General features: G+C 40.0%; 1 protein-coding gene across 3 annotated transcripts in view; it reads left to right on the top strand.

The window, feature by feature from the left end:
* RARS2 (arginyl-tRNA synthetase 2, mitochondrial) overlaps positions 1–16,624 on the top strand; it is a 49,660-nt gene that overhangs the window by 18,856 nt on the left and 14,180 nt on the right. For all 3 annotated transcript variants that reach the window (XM_068409549.1, XM_068409541.1, XM_068409559.1), the window contains 5 exons: positions 4,831–4,907; positions 8,164–8,319; positions 10,253–10,359; positions 10,979–11,074; positions 13,390–13,450. In XM_068409549.1, the coding sequence (XP_068265650.1) occupies positions 4,831–4,907; positions 8,164–8,319; positions 10,253–10,359; positions 10,979–11,074; positions 13,390–13,450 (497 nt within the window). The remainder of the gene's footprint in view (positions 1–4,830; positions 4,908–8,163; positions 8,320–10,252; positions 10,360–10,978; positions 11,075–13,389; positions 13,451–16,624) is intronic.

The raw sequence follows: 16,624 nt of genomic DNA on the forward strand, positions 1-16,624 counted from the left end.
CCCAGCTCCCTCAGCCTCTCCTCATAAGGGAGATGCTCCAGTCCTCTAATCATCTTCGTAGCCCTCTGTTGGACTCTCTCCAGTAGTTCCTTATCTTTCTTGAACTGGGGGGACCAGAACTGGACAGAGTACTCCAGGTATGGCCTCACTAGGGCAGTGTAGAGGGGGAGGACAACCTCCCTCAACCTGCTGGCCATACTCTTCCTAATGAACCCCAGGATACCATTGGCCTTCTTGGCCACAAGGGCACATTGTTGGCTCATGGTGAACTTCTTGTCCACCAGAACTCCCAGGTCTTTCTCCACAGAGCTGCTTTCCAGCAGGTCAACCCCCAGCCTGTACTGGTGCATGGGGTTATTCCTCCCTAGGTGCAGGACCCTACAAGAGTAATATATACAATATTACAAGAGTAATATTGTATTTCCATGCATGTAATGTGTAGTTAATCTTAAAATATGAACAAAACAATCCAGACTGATTCATCAGCAGTATGACCTATACTACTGTACAAGAAATAACAGGAGGAAATTTACCCAACAGTGCCTCCATTCTTCAGTAGCTCCTCTCTCAGATTATGTATGTGTAATTTGGGGTTTATTTTTAAAGAGCAGTATAAATATTTTCTGAGTGTGCTGGTTGTACCTGTGCTCTTATAGCTGAACAGACTCCTGTTGCTGCCTCCAGCCAAAATGCATGCATATTACCATAGGTGTTGCATGTCTACTGTGATGCTGTCTTCCTTATTCAGATTTTGCATGTGTAACAGTTGTGGAAGAGTAAGCTTGCTAAATTACTCATGCCACACCTGTACATAACAATACAATAATGTATTGTGTTGTAGTAATGTGTTGTGGTGTTTTCTTTATCTGTTTTTTTGTTCCCTTTGCAAACTCGTTCATTATTCATAGAGCATAATTAACTTGCACAGCAACTGCATTTTGTCAGGTTGAGGCCTGGAGAGTTTGTATCTTTAAAGATATCCCAACAATTCCCCTAAAATATTCAGTTTGCCTTTAAAATGTAGCAAAAGAGAGGTGTGTGGGTGGAGAATGTGCAAGTGAATAGGCCCTAGAAGACTATCAATCTTGCATGCACATGCATTTGCATGCACACACATACATACTACTACATCTTCTGAAATGTCCATCAGATAAGTGAGGACTAAAAAGTCCTCTCATGTGCAGCCCAGCATGAGTTGATATTTATTCCCTGACCAGAGATCATTTATCACAGAATCACAGAATCACAGAATGTTAGGGATTGGAAGGGACCTCGAAAGATCATCTAGTCCAATCCCCCTGCCGGGGCAGGATTGCCTAGACCATATCACACAGGAACGCGTCCAGGCGGGTTTTGAATGTCTCCAGAGAAGGAGACTCCACAACCTCTCTGGGCAGCCTGTTCCAGTGTTCAGTCACCCTTACAGTAAAGAAGTTTTTCCTCAAATTTAAGTGGAACCTCCTGTGCTCCAGCTTGCACCCATTGCCCCTTGTCCTGTCAAGGGATGTCACTGAGAAGAGCCTGGCTCCATCCTCTTGACACTTGCCCTTTACATATTTATAAACATTAATGAGGTCACCCCTCAGTCTCCTCTTCTCTAAGCTAAAGAGACCCAGCTCCCTCAGCCTCTCCTCATAAGGGAGATGCTCCACTCCCTTAATCATCTTCGTGGCTCTGCGATGGACTCTCTCCAGCAGTTCCCTGTCCTTCTTGAACTGAGGGGCCCAGAACTGGACACAATACTCCAGATGCGGCCTCACCAGGGCAGAGTAGAGGGGGAGGAGAACCTCTCTCGACCTGCTGACCACACCCCTTCTAATACAGCCCAGGATGCCATTGGCCTTCTTGGCCACAAGGGCACACTGCTGGCTCATGGTCATCCTGTTGTCCACTAGGACCCCCAGGTCCCTTTCCCCTACGCTGGTCTCCAACAGCTCTGTCCCCAACTTGTACTGGTACATGGGGTTGTTCTTGCCCAGATGCAGGACTCTACACTTGCCCTTGTTATATTTCATTAAATTTCTCCCCGCCCAACTCTCCAGCCTGTCCAGGTCTCTCTGAATGGCTGCGCAGCCTTCCGGCATCTCAGCCACTCCTCCCAGTTTTGTGTCAAATTTATGTCCAATTGCTGGATCTGTAAATATCCCTTTTATATGGCAGCTGACCCATCCATAGATTCACAACTTTGTTGATTTCTGTTGTTAATCTTGCATTTTAAATATTCTCCTTTCCTTCTCTAATTTCACCCAAAAGCTGATTTTGACATATTTTTAAGCATTTAAAAAAATACAGTCATGCCACTTCTTGAAAGCTGGTATACCTGTGAAAACTAAAACTCTCCCACATCTTTTGCAGTAGGTTCTGAAAAGTGTCCATATATTTATTTTTAAATGGCAAGCACAAAGTGCAGTGTCTATTAAGCAGTCACTTTTGCTCATTCCAGCCCTTATGCTGCCCCTCCCAGTTTCTCTGGTACCACTATTTATGGGGACATTAATGAATCAACTTTATGACGGGGCCGTGTTAAAAACTTAACATGAATACTCTACTTCTACTCCATTTATGTATTCAGATTCAGCAGTGTAGATAACGTAACTAAAATATATTCAGTTCTACCCATTCTCCTTCTAGAGTAAATTCCTGGGTTTTAGACAGTTGAGTAAAACATTCTTATGACTGTGAGAGCAGTAATAGAATACTTTTTCCTTTGTTAAATTATTTCCTCCGCAGCTCGTCTTTCCTGATCCTGTTTCTGATCAAACAGTAGTTTATAGCAGAGCTTTGCTTCACTTAGGATTTGTTTCATAGGAATTGAATAAAGAATGAGGTCACCTAAAATTCAATAAATTTCATCATTGCGTATTTCATTCATTTTTCCCCCTTAAACATAATTTTATCACTGTTATTGTATAATGAATGTGGCAATGACAATTAAGCAGTGAAATGCAATGTGGTTAAAGGGCTTCTCAAGTGACCTCATTCACTCTTTGAAGATTCTAAATTGTACTCCTAAGTCTGAATATCAGGAATTTTATGTATTTTAATACAAAGTTTTCTGAAGGTATAAAGATCACAATGCCTGTTATGTACATGTGTACCTGTTGTCCAGCGGACAACTGCTAGAATCATGCTTTTGACCTAGTAGTTCCAACTGTTTCTTTCAAAACGAGTGCTCCCCTCTTTATTTGGGCTGGCTCAGCTCAAATATATGACAGGTTTTATAAAAAATAATATAGGCATACTTCACAAAATTACAGCATAGGAATATTATTATAGTGGTCCTTTCCCAGAAGCAATGCTATAATTAACGATCTGTCAGCATTTCTATTACAACTGCTATTGTCAGAGGCTTTAAAACGTAATAATTGAAAACATATTTTGCTGAAACATGGCAGAGAAGTCCTCAACCTTCAGGCAGTTTTGGGGCAGGTTTCTTAGGGTAACAAAGCTTTATGCAATCACACTGTCTGCCCATCTGTCTTCCTGTCACACTGCTCCTAATAAATTTTGAACCCGTTGGCCAACTTCAGCCAGATCTGACAAAGGAAAATGTCTCCAAGAGAACAAATTTCTTTTGGTATTGTGACAGCTGGCAGCCGAGTAGGGGTAGAAATACAATGTAATGCTCTCTGGGAGAGAAAGTTAACTTCTGTGTTTAGCCTGCCGGCTAACCAGTCAGCACATCTAAGTCAGAATCGGTCTCAACACATGCTGCATCTTGCCAATAATTGGTGAGTATAACAAGGACTGGGGATAGTTTGGGGAAGACAGAAATGTGTAGAAGGATATGTTTGGGTTGAATAAAAACTGGCAGTCTTGCTGAGGGCTGGAGTGTGAAGCCAGCATTGAAAAGTGGAATGTGTAGGTATGCTAATCTAAGAAAGATCATTAGGAAATCAAGCTGTGATTGCTCATAGTATAAGCTGTCCTCACAGAAACTCCCTTTCAATAGGATTAGACTCATTTTATTTCCTAAACCCTAACTTCTTTTTCTTACCTAAGTCTGCCACGGCTTCTATCACACTCAGTGTTTCCAAGAGGGAAGTTATTGAGTGTGCTATTTGTTTAGTTGCAGAGGGCTTTTCAAAGGGATACATGCATACCTATTCCTCAGATGCTGTCTTCACATCAGTCCTGGGCCTTGTCAGCTCAGAGGAATGAGATGGCCTTAAAAGCAGCCTCAGAAAATCTAAGAGGCTGCAGGGTTAATATTCCTAGATTACTGGAGGAGTTAATGGGCTCTTTTGATTTAGACAAAAAGGCTGGGATTTGGATTTCTTGCCCTTTCAGATGGCTTTCAGAAAGTGCTGAAGCCAAATTGGATACATGCAAAAAAAGCTGCGTATTCTCAGCGTGCAGCAAAAAGTTCCTTTGAAAATACTGCATGAATGGTATGTGGGATGCCATGTTGTGTCCCAGTTTCTATTGTCCTTGGAATGATAATACTATTAAGGGAGGAAGCAAAACAAGGAGTTTTGAGCATGTTCTGTTGCTGGACAGTTTCACTGTGTGGCTTCTCGTTTACAGCTCATTACTGTGTAAAAGATAATTTTTCTCTACAAGTCCAGAAACACAAATTCCATTTATGAGGAATTGCAAAATCAACATAGTATTTCTTACTAGTTTCTAGCTATTATAGTTTTGGTTTTTTTTCATGCAGTGGAATAATAGGTTATGCTTTTGATTTGTTTTTGTAGCATACATCAGTATATTGTTTAAAAATGTAAGGCATTTGTTTTGTTACACACTGTTAAGATTAGACTTGCTTATGAAAACAACAGAACAATATACTCTGGGCTATGGTCTAACTGTGTTTAATTGTTATTCAAGGCTTATTGGGTGTAGGTTTCCAACGCTTTGGCAACAAAGAAAAGCTACAATCCAGTCCTTTACAACACCTTTTTGAGGTAAGTTCAGAGAAGACCAACTAGGGACTTCAGGGGACAGTTTGTTTAACTTGGCTGTCAATTTTGTACAGAATGGTATGTCTGCAGGGTTGTGATGAGACTCATGTGGGATTTAAATGACCTTGCTTGAAGGACCAGTGCTAGCCTGGGCCATGGCGGCAGAGACAGGTTTCATTAAGCTGAAAAATACACCCCATACAGGAGGTAATTGTATGGATGCTTAGATTGCATTGATTGCTGCTACCACCACAGCCAGCTTGACTGATATCAACTATCTTAACTGGGCACAGCTGACCACTGACCTCACTGTGTTAACTGCAGTAGAAATGGAGTCTCGTATCTGATACTGTCGTGTGTTGGTTACCAAAGTTGTAAAAAGAAGTGGCATGTATGGTGTAAAAATCCTCTTGTTGCTAGTATTTTTAGAATAAGTAATATTTAATTTCCATTACTCAATACACAATTCATTGTGGTTGGGGAAAAGGATCTTTAAAAGTGTTTTGTATCTAATATGGAGCCTTAGCATATATAGGTAAGGAGGAGTGACCGTCACTTTCCAGAATACTGTTCTGGCTCTACAGAATGCTCTCCTTTCTTCCATGAGTGTGAAAGAGCCAGGAGCCTTAGAAGGTGCAGTTACTGCTGACAGGCGTTCAGGAAATGCCTTTCAGCAGTAGGGAAGGTAGTTTCATTGCAGGAGGTTGCTCTCTTGGTTGCCCACCAGCATGGTGCAAGTGCTATAGATTGCATTTCTGCAGGTAGGCAAAATTTTCTGAATGGCTAATAGTCAAGCCCTCATCCTTTAAAAGAAAGATCTCACGTGTTGATGGGGTTTTGTCCAGGTTCTTGTGCGGCACTGTCAAGTGTTCTCTTACTACAAAGCTGAGCTGTGCTTCACCCTCTGAGCTGGATACAAGAACTATTGCTGATGCCGGTGTTCAGACAGTGTGTCACAGGATAAGTGTTTTACATAAATCTGTTTACTGGCAAATGAACAAACTGTGTTTGAATACTTCATACTCTACAGCTGAATACATATTAGGCAGATTGTTTATGTGTCAGAGTAGCTCCTTCTGAGTTTGCCAGCTTCTTTGACATAGATAAATTTTGTTTGCTTGTTCCCTCATCCCTGAGGCCTGCTCAATAAAATTGATAGATTCTCAACATGGAGCTGTTTTAGAGCTGTAGGACTGATTTAAAGAGATGACAAGAAGTAGTCATATTCTTGTGGTTGTGCATTGCTGCATATTATTGAATTTTTATTTATATTTTCAGTCCATTCTCAGGATTTAAATTTTCAATACTTGAATTTTGCACTAAAGCTTTAAAATACCATCTATTGCAGTAGCATGTAGGCTTTATGACCTTAAAAAAAATTACCTTCAAGTTGTAGAGAACAGTATTCAGTCAAGCTCCAAAAGGTTCTAAACAGTAGTTGTTTGAGACCAAATTAGTTCCTCAAATATTCCCACTTTTCAACTGTTTGTTCAGCTGTATTCCTGGTTTATATCAAAAACTGAGATGTGTTTCAAAGTGGTATTTTTTCTGCTGTTGTGTGAAACTAATCTTTCCTACAGTTCGTTTAAAAAGAAAATTTCCATAGCACAATTTCTATATAAATAAATGCATAGACAAATGTACCTTTTCAAAGCTCTTTGCACCTTCCATTTTGATCAAGAATCAGATGTAAATATGCCTTTTGTGTTATTTTTGCTTTATAACATCAAAGATTGGGGGGTGGGGGGGTTGTTAGAATGTGTGAAGCTATTGATGGGGGAGGAGGAACATTGTTCTTGGAAAGGGTTCAATTTTCCCTCTACTTTAAATTTCTTTTTTGTGGCAGAACTAAACAAACATTAATCTTTGAGGCTTGTCAGCAGTACTGCCTGTTAAAATCTCTAAAAATCTTGGGACATAAAAGGAAGGGGAAAAGTTCAAGAGTTTTGCTGTGGAAGCTTTTTTTTTTTTTAATAGGTGGAACCCATTCAAGCAAGGTATTGTTGGCAAACTCCTTGTCTGAACATTGCAGGAGTGAAGTTTTAATAATTATTTATTTTTTATCAAGATCACAATGATTTGGGGATTAAAACTCCCTTACAAAGACTTAAAAGATAAACAGAGTTGAACTATTTGGGTCTAAATACATAGTATAACCACTAGTTAATTTAAGTATTTTTACGTAGTACTTTAACTTTCTAAAAACTTTTCCATGGGCTTTCAAAATGTTACATGTGGAAAGCAAGGAATCATTGGGCAAATATTTGGCCTTTAGATATAAAGGAATATGTTATCATAGAATATCTCAAGTTGGAAGGGACCTATAAGCATCATCAAGTCCAGCTCCGTGCTCCTCGCAGGACTACCTAAAACTAAACGATATGACTAAGAGCGTTGTCCAGAAACTCCTTGAACTGTGACAGGCTTGGTGCTGTGACCACTTCCCTGAGGAGCCTGTTCTAGTGACCAACCACCCTCTCAGTGAAGAGCCTTTTCCTAATGTCCAATCTGAACTTCCCCTGACACAGCTTCATTCCATTTCCTCGTGTCCTATCGCTGGTCACCACAGAGAGGAGATCAGCACCTCCCCCTCCCCTGCCCACCTTGAGGAAGTTGTAGGCTGCGATGAGGTCACCCTTCAGCCTTCTCCAAGCTGGAGAGCCAAATTTGTTAGATAAAGTTGGCTAATACAAGAGTTTGTAATGCTTTTAGCAAACTGACAGTACATATGTGCGTGTCTAGTCAGATATTGATATTCATATGCTTGACTTCAGCCACAGAGAGACGGCATGTATTAGTATGGATGCATAGTACTATAAGTAAGTGACTTTTGGATCAGAACTGGGTTGGTTTTTTTTTTATGAGCTTGTAAAACATCGAGTCATCACCTTTGGTCCTCTGAAGAAAAGTCTCTGGTTTAAAAGACTGTGATGATTTCCCTTTCATGCATAAATTAGTTCTTCCATATTCTTCTGCTGCAGTTGTTTCAAGGTTATGAAGAGGATGATAGAGACAGTGGTGAGGAAGTATGACCTTAGTATTGTTTCAAGATAAGCTGCATATTTTCCTATTGGAGCTTGGACTCCTTATTCATCCTTTAAATAGGAAATGTGTTCCTTTAACACAGCTTTAAAATTTTAACATTACAAATGTCATCTTTAAATGTATTTGTATTGTTCTTGTAGAACTTTGCTCTGCTTATTTTTATTGGAGAAGAGGATTATACTACTTCAACATTTTCAGTGCCATTATATTTTAGGTGTATGTGCAGATTAACAAAGAAGCAGAAGATGAAAACACAAAAATGATGGCTAAGGATTTCTTTAGAAAACTGGAGGAACGTGATGAGCAGACATTGTCACTTTGGAAACAATTTAGAGAATTCAGTATTGAAGAATACATCCGAATTTATAAGGTACAAATCATCCACTGCCTTTTCTGTGTTGTTGGTAAAATGGTCTCTTTTTATCTGTTGCTCCATCAATCTAACTGACATAGCACAGCACCTTTTCATGCAAGAGACTGCCAAGCAGTGAACTGACTTAGGAGCAGAGGTTTCTGTAATGTTGTCAATTCATTGCCTTTCCAGTAAACTTCAGAGTGTTGTGGGGAAGATGTTTCTAAATATGCCAGGTTATGCCCCATTCTGTTTGGGAAAAGCACGGTCGTTGATTTAACATCCAAGCAGACTGTCACTTTAGTTGCTGACAGCCTAGATAAATTTTGTTTGATGGAGCCCATGTAATTGACCTTTTGACTAATTCTCCATTCTCAGAAGCCCTGAAGCTAGGAGTATGGTGCTAGGCAACAAAGAAAATTAATGTTAGATAAATACTGTTCAGTTTTGCTTTATCTTTGAAGTCAGCAACAACCCGCTAAATTTAACAGTTTCTATGTAATAAATTTTATTAGGAGATAACTCTGTTTTCACACTTCTGATTTAATGTTATAATGCAGAGCTGTGTATGTTGCGTATTAAATGGAGTGTAAGTAATTACAGCAGCAGGAGTTTACAATACTAATCAGTGCATAAGTTACCTGCAGGTTGAGTTGAGCCATATATGGCAATATACAGCCATCTGTTGTGTACTGTAATCTCAAGAATGGAGCTGGTGTCCACTGTTTCGTGGGAGATGTTTGTGCCACTGACCACACAATGAATCTTATGAATTTGGGAAACGGAAGTGAGATACACCTTCTGTCACTGAATCCAGTCACTTGGTATTAATACTATGTAATCTTACTCAAGAGTCCATCTGAAAACCAGCTAGTGTTTTTCTTTCCCACATTCTTGCAATGAAATTCTGGAATAGATGCCCAGTTTTGATGGGCTTAGACATTTTTTTCTAACTTGCAACTCCAAAGAATTTGTGACTCGTTTTATACCACTTCCTTCTTCTAGTATTATTCTTTACTTAAAATCGCACTTTTCCATCTCCTTCCTCTTGATACATTTGTAGAAACTGGTCATGTCTTCTTTTATCCTTGATTGCAAAGTTAAAAGAGAAGTGGCCTGCCCCTTCCTCAATAATCCAGATAACCTGGCTGTACTTTAATTTCTTCCCTGAAACATATCACTGCATTCATGCTAAGTACACTAAGTTAACATCTCCAAAGTGAGACACAGCCTTGATAATTCTAGTGGAAAGCTGACCTGTTAGGGTAAGTGGATATTGGGCTGTGTATGCAGCTGCATCATGGTGGTCACTCATCACTGATCACATGATGACTGGTACAGCTAGATCTTTCTGTCCCAATTCCTTTCCAAACTAATATCAAGTTGATGGACTGACAGCTTTGTTGCCCTCAATTAAAAACCTTGTCTTTTGTACTATTACATTTTACCTGGTTTTGTCAGTTAAGGTCATGCTATCTCTCCTAGGTATACGCTCAACCTTCCTAGTAATGGTGATTTCTGTGTGCTCAGCAGTGTTTGTGAGCAGCTCCTGCTTATTGTTATTTCTTTTATCATCCTTTTAAAATAGGATTGGTTTCAAGTCCAAGTAACTTCTCTGCAGTCCACTGGTTTCGCCTCTAGCACAGCAAGTTACAGACCTACCTCAGAATTTTTGTACTAATTGCTCTCTCCAGTTTGCTCCTAATTTCTCATGAACATTCTCTCCAAAACTGTGTTAAACTCAGGGAGATTAATTCTAATGCAGAAATGGATTAAATCAAAATCCAAACATCCTTTCATTTTAACAATGAAGTGACATTTCTTGGAATAAAAATAATCTTTGCACTCTATCTGATCTGTGACACAGACCTATCATCTCATTTAATGTGAAGAAATTATTAGCCTCAATCTAACAATGTTTCCCTTCTTTGATATTCTTGGAACTTTTCAGCGTCTAGGAGTGCACTTTGATGAATATTCTGGAGAATCATTTTACCAAGAGAAGTCCCAGGAAGTTCTAAAGATGTTGGAGGATAAAGGACTCCTTCAGAAAACAATGTATGAGCTCACTATTCAATCTATTGGTGTATTTTACTTAACAACTCAGTTGCATTTCAAATGAAATATGTTGAGTGAGGTGTGTACATCATCTAAAGGGAACAGTTTTCTTTAGATGGTTTTGGTTGCTCTTCTAGTAGAAGACCAACAGGATTTGTGCAATCGCAGCTAAAAATTAAGTTTGCCTTTTCTTGTGGCTAGCACAGAAGCCTGGCCGTGCCGAATTAGGTACAATGACAGTGTTCAGCTCCTAATGGCCTTTTAGGCTCTTAATTAGTTTGATAGCTGCATGTGCCATTTAACGAGCAGAGTTAGATGAGATCCTTGCCTTGATGTGCTGCCTGGCTGAATTGGGACAGAAGCTGTAGTCATGGAGTGCACCGTAATGTAGGCAGGTGGCTCACTGGCATCAGCAGTGGAGACAAACTTAGAGGAATGGTCTTCAAAAAGACTTGAAGGATACAGTCATTCAAAGAAAAGAATGAGATTGTCGGGGGGAGGAGGGGGAACGTCTATGGCAAGAAGCCTTCGTTTTGGTCCTGATCTCTATCTTACCTGAACTTTACCTGTCTTTTGGATCTGGCTTGCAGTTACTTCAGTGTTTTCTCTCAATTTATAGAAAAGGGACAGGAATTGTGGATGTTTCAGAAAAGAAAGACCTCTCATCGTTCTCCACCGTGATGCGTAGTGATGGGACATCGCTTTATATAACAAGGCAAGTAAGCCCATCTGTGTTTCTTGCCATTTATTTTGCCAGTAAACTTTTGTACATGATTACATTTGTAACTAGTAGTACAGGTTGGGAAGCTTTTAATTTCTGGGATGGAACACCTTGATGAATGGGTAATTGTAACTGGAACTAGCAATGTAACTATGATGGGATGAAAATGGCTCAGGAAAACCAACTGCTTTTAAATACTTTTCCTCCCCTTAAGCAGTCTCTTTCTATAAATCATAATACTTTCTCCAACTACTGACTTTGAAAACAAAGGTGGTATCTCTTCATGATAAACACTTGCCAAATAATGAAGGTTTTAGAAAAACCTTTGCTTAAAATGTTTATTGGCAGTGTGATGCAGAAAAAAATGCCTTGTTCCGCCATGTCTTCATTGACTCAGTGGACCACCAGCACCGTACCATCAATTTTATCACTGTTTTCCTGTGCCTTCTCATCAGCATCCTAAAATTCCTCTTGGGTATTTTAATATGGAAGCCTTAACAGTTCCTTTGTGCCAGTAAAGTAAATAAATCAGATGCCTAGCCCTCAGGGTAAACTGTGTACAGCTTTTCAGGACAAGGGTATTAAAGAGATGCTGCAGTCAATCCTGCACCGTAGGGAGCTGCTGAATCCTGTAGCCAGAGGCAAGGCTGCCACAGCTCCATGCCCACAGGTCCAACCAGTAGTAAGGCTGAGCAGCTGTTCCCAGTAGGCACACAAACACACACACATATGTACACAGAGCCCACCAAAGAGGGCAACACAGACAAAACCACTCAGCACAAATGGCTTCATTTTGTTCCCCTCTGGCTGATTACGGTGAAGGTCTAATGTATGTATGTGTGTATATATATACACACATGTATGTATATATGTTATCTACATAAGTAATATACATATGTATTATGTATATAGAGCATGGGTACACAATGTGGTTCTCTCCAGTAGCTGAGCTTCAATGCTCAGTCTGCCCATTAGCTGGCCCCTGGATCGCCAGGTCTCCCCACTTGCTGACACCTGGGCATGCGAGACCCTGAGGCCCATAGCCCCACTCCAGTTGCTGGTGCAGACACAGCGGATCCCTCTGGTAACTGGGCTTAGACATGCGGGCCATCCAGCAGCTGGCCCTGGATTCTCACTCTCCACTGTTGCCTTCTACGTAGAGACACACATGTACACAGGCAGGTCTCTCAGTTAACCCCTAGGCCCCATGGTCTCTGCAGCAGTTGGCCTGGACCCCCTGATACCAATAGTACAGACTCCTCTGGGTGCCTCATCTTTGAAGATGCATGTGGACCTGGTTCCCAGGCCACTTCACCTACTTGCTGGCTAGTTCTGGTTGATATTTGCTGTCAATCACATGTGGACATATGTGCCCTCACGCTGGTTGTGGGCAGCACAGACACCTTGGCCCCTACAACCCATGGTCAGGCTCTAGTTGCATCACCTAATTTCACTTACCTCCAGTAGCTTCAGTTGCTGGCACCACAGACCCATGGCCTATACGAGCTGTAGTCTCCAACTCCAGTTACTGATACTTAGACCTCCAAACACGTGTGCACACAGAAGAGATAGCCCCTCACCCAGGAAAAGTTTGAAATGGAGTTTAATGAGAAGACAGGACAGACTGTGTTGATTAGGTGCAGGGCACAACCGGACAAACATACTAACCAGCAATCGGTTTACAAGCCACCTGTCCCTTTTATCATCTTCTCCCTCTCTTTTCCCATCTTTGGTTCCTCCCCTAAGCATCCCATAATGTCTTGTACAATTGCAAGGTGCTTTTCCCTGGCATCCCATGTCATTTAGGCAGTAACGTCCCTCAGTGAGAAGGTGGTCTGGAGAGCTGCTCCTGGTGACCTGTGAGATGGGTTTCAGGCTGGGGCATGGTGCTGATGGCTCTCCTGTGACAGCCCTGGGAGCAGCTCGAGCAAGTTGTTTCTCAGTACTACTTTGTGTGTGTGAAGATGAGCTTTTTATCATGTAACCTAACACTGAGCACTTGGTTAATTTTTCAGGAGAGGGTTGTTTCTCTCAAGTCTTCCAGCTGATTGTCCCATTAGGCAGAGACCAGATTTACTCTGTGCATAAGAACTCTTTCCTCAGTAATTTTCATAGCTGGTGGTTCAAAAAAAACATTTCAAACACATCATGAACAAAGTATACATGTCCTCTTTTTTGTGTAAGGCATTCATAGATCCCTCTAATCTGGCAGTCCTCTTCCTTCCATAAGGGTAGATTATTTTCCCAAAAGGCAAATAATGAGGTGTGTTTGAGTGAAAGTTCAAATAGTTTCTCATTATCTTTTTCAGAGATCTTGCTGCTGCTATAGACCGGATGAATAAGCATAGCTGGGATACTATGATTTATGTGGTAAGTAATTCTAGATTCACCAAACACTTTTGAGCCTGACTCTTGCCAATAATACAGGGCGGCCTCTTGCTCCCAATGTGATTTTGGCACATGGTATTTTTGGCACTAAAATAGATGCCCTTACTGCCCAGCAACTATGCCTCAATGTGGCAATGTTTCTTGGTTTTGTTTCAGTTCATGACCCACAGAACCGTTGAAAAATCAGCTCTGGAGTTATTCTCTGTTTTAAAAATTCATTGCAATTCATTTTAAATGAACTTTTATTCAACTGGCATTGTATTTTCTATATAATCGTTATAATTAATATTTAAACAAGTCAGAAAAAGCTGTTAGTGTTATAAGGGGTTGTAAAATTTTAATTTAGAAATTTAGAAATTAATGTTCTAAAATGAATCTAAGTCTAATCTAAGTCCTGATACCTTATCTGAAATGTAAATTTTTATGGCGTCAAATAGTGCCTTGGCTTCATTATGTAGAAATCACACATAAAGTACAGTTTAATCAATCTGGAGCAGTTGTAGACAGGGAATCTCTTTATGTTTCTTGGTCTGATTATTTTGATCTTTAACAATTCCAGCAGTAGCAGTAATGAGTAGCAGGATTATCTCCTCACTTGTGTGAAACTTTTTTTGCTTTAGTATTACCAAGGACATATCACATGATGCTTTTAAATTTTCTTTTTCCCAGATTCAGAAAAAAACATTTTGAAAATCATGTTTTGTTATGTAATTCAATTAATGACCTGTGAAAAAAACCTGCAGGTTTCTGGCATGTTCTTTGTGATGTATTTGGTAATGCCCATAAATCTTCTCTGGTGCAACTCCTTAAAAAAACAATATAATGTTACAAATACCATGATTTAGGGGAGTGGGAGAGATCAGTAAGCATAACATTAAATACTCAGATAGTTTAAAGTGTGACTTTTAGCTAAGTCACATTCCTCCTTTTATTTTCAGTCTTCAGGAAGTTTCTACTAACTTGTCATTCCCACAGGTGGTCATAGAACAGGGTTTTTTTGTTGTGTTTTGAGGGGGGAGGTTACCTCTGCTGACTGGAACATAGGAGATTCACTGTCATCGAAGAGCTGTGTGGCTGTGAAAGTGCAATGCATTAGGAGTTAAGGAAGCTCCCTGCCTAGTTCATGTGGGTAGGTAATTATTTGTATTTTTTTATATCAAGAGGTAGTAGAGACCAAGGCAGAGGGAACAATTAGAAAGAAAGAAAATAGTTGGATGAGTATTTCACACAGATTAGGATGAGGGCTGAATGTTAAGCTAATGGAGTGAGCAAGTACAGAAGCAAGAGAGCTGACTGGCTGCTCATAGCTGAACTCCAGTAACTGTTCACTTCCTTGCCTAGGCCTCTTTGATCTACTCCTAGTCCAAACAGATATGCAGCAAAACTGGACTGTGGTGTGATCAATGTGACCGTTACAATCAATGTCTCATTGAAGGTGGAAATGATGGATTAGCCTGTCTAATCCTGTTCACAGAATCACAGAATGTTAGGGATTGGAAGGGACCTCGAAAGATCATCTGGTCCAATCCCCCCATCGGAGCAGGATTACCTAGATCATGTCACGCAGGAACGCGTCCAGGCGGGTTTTGAATGTCTCCAGAGAAGGAGACTCCATAACCTCTCTGGGCAGCCTGTTCCAGTGTTCAGTTACCGTCACTGGAAAGAAGTTTTTCCTCCTATTTATGTGGAACATCCTGTGTTCCAGCTTGCACCCATTGCCCCTGGTCCTGTCAGTGGATGTCACTGAGGAGAGCCTGGCTCCATCCTCATGACACTTGCCCTTTACATATTTATAAACATTAATGAGGTCACCCCTCAGTCTCCTCTTCTCCAAGCTAAAGACACCCAGCTCCCTCAGCCTCTCCTCATACCTTGCTAAGGCTGCGTAGTTTTTGGATAACACGGTTAGTATTTCTATAATTTCTGACTTTCTGAGGGATGAGAAAGTGAGTCATAAAATGAGAGGGCGATAACATAAACTGTTAAAGAGATTTTGTGGGATAGACAGCCTGATGAGGGAACTGCCAGCCTTGCTGAGTTTCGCTGCTATTTTGTGGCAGTGCTTTGTAGCGGGTTACTCAGTGTTACCAGAGGCTGGAGGACTTCATGGGTTTAAGCGAGAACATGGATTATTGTAGTCTTTAATTATTAAATGCAAATGTATTTCAGAATCCTGATTTTGTTACAAGAAAATGGTTTAGAGGCTCTTGAGTCGTATTTTGTAAGATCATCTTATGTTCATCAGATCAACTTGTTTAAAAGAACATTAAATTGGTTTATTAGTTGTAATGCTGTAAATCAGCGCATTCACCAATCTATGCTTTAAAAAAATCCTACGTATTTAATAAAAATGCAATGATATGAGCGAAATATTAAAAATATTTTAAAATGTGTGACATGTATTATTAAAGAGGTACTAAGATTCCGTTGAATGTTGCATTCAAAACAGGAGATGAAAACACTTTTATATGTGAAGAATTTAATATAATCCACACTGTCAGACTGCAAACTTCTCCCTTAAAGCTAACCACTTGGACTACATTTGGACATGTATTATTTTGGAGCCTGTAAGGAAAAAATTGCCATTCTTCACAATAGAAATCATCTTTTTGAGCATTTGTGTTATTTTTGCCGTGCTCTGAAGCTATGAAAAAAAAAGTAGGTTTATGAAATGGTAGTGTCTGCAGGTTCATGTTTTTTAATCTACTTACACATCCATGTTTTGAGTATTACTTTTAGATAGAGATGAAGTTGTGTGGTACTCCTAGTATTTATTTCCATCCTTCTTAACAAATTTGGTTTTCATGCAATTTTAATTATGTGGATTGTTCAAGCATAATAAACACTCATTGTTATGCTTCTTGCAGTATCATACAGCATCGCAAAAACACAGGATTTGATACTTAGTTTTCAGGTGGCCAGCTGAAACCTGGAATTCAGCCTGTACTGCCTGATAGGTATTCTCATCTTGGCCTCTCTTTTCATGTTGTTATCTCCATGGGAGTTTAAAGGATTATTAAAAAAAGCTATTAGATTATTTTTTGTTAATGATTTAAAATATTCTTCTGTATGCTATTTCTATATACGTTGGTCAAGACAAGTAATTACAAACTTAAATCAGCTTTTAGTTTAGTCTTAGCTGAAAATTCTGCTCTG

This window comes from Nyctibius grandis, chromosome 1, assembly GCF_013368605.1.
Source record: "Nyctibius grandis isolate bNycGra1 chromosome 1, bNycGra1.pri, whole genome shotgun sequence".
NCBI classification, from domain to species: Eukaryota; Metazoa; Chordata; class Aves; order Nyctibiiformes; family Nyctibiidae; genus Nyctibius; species Nyctibius grandis.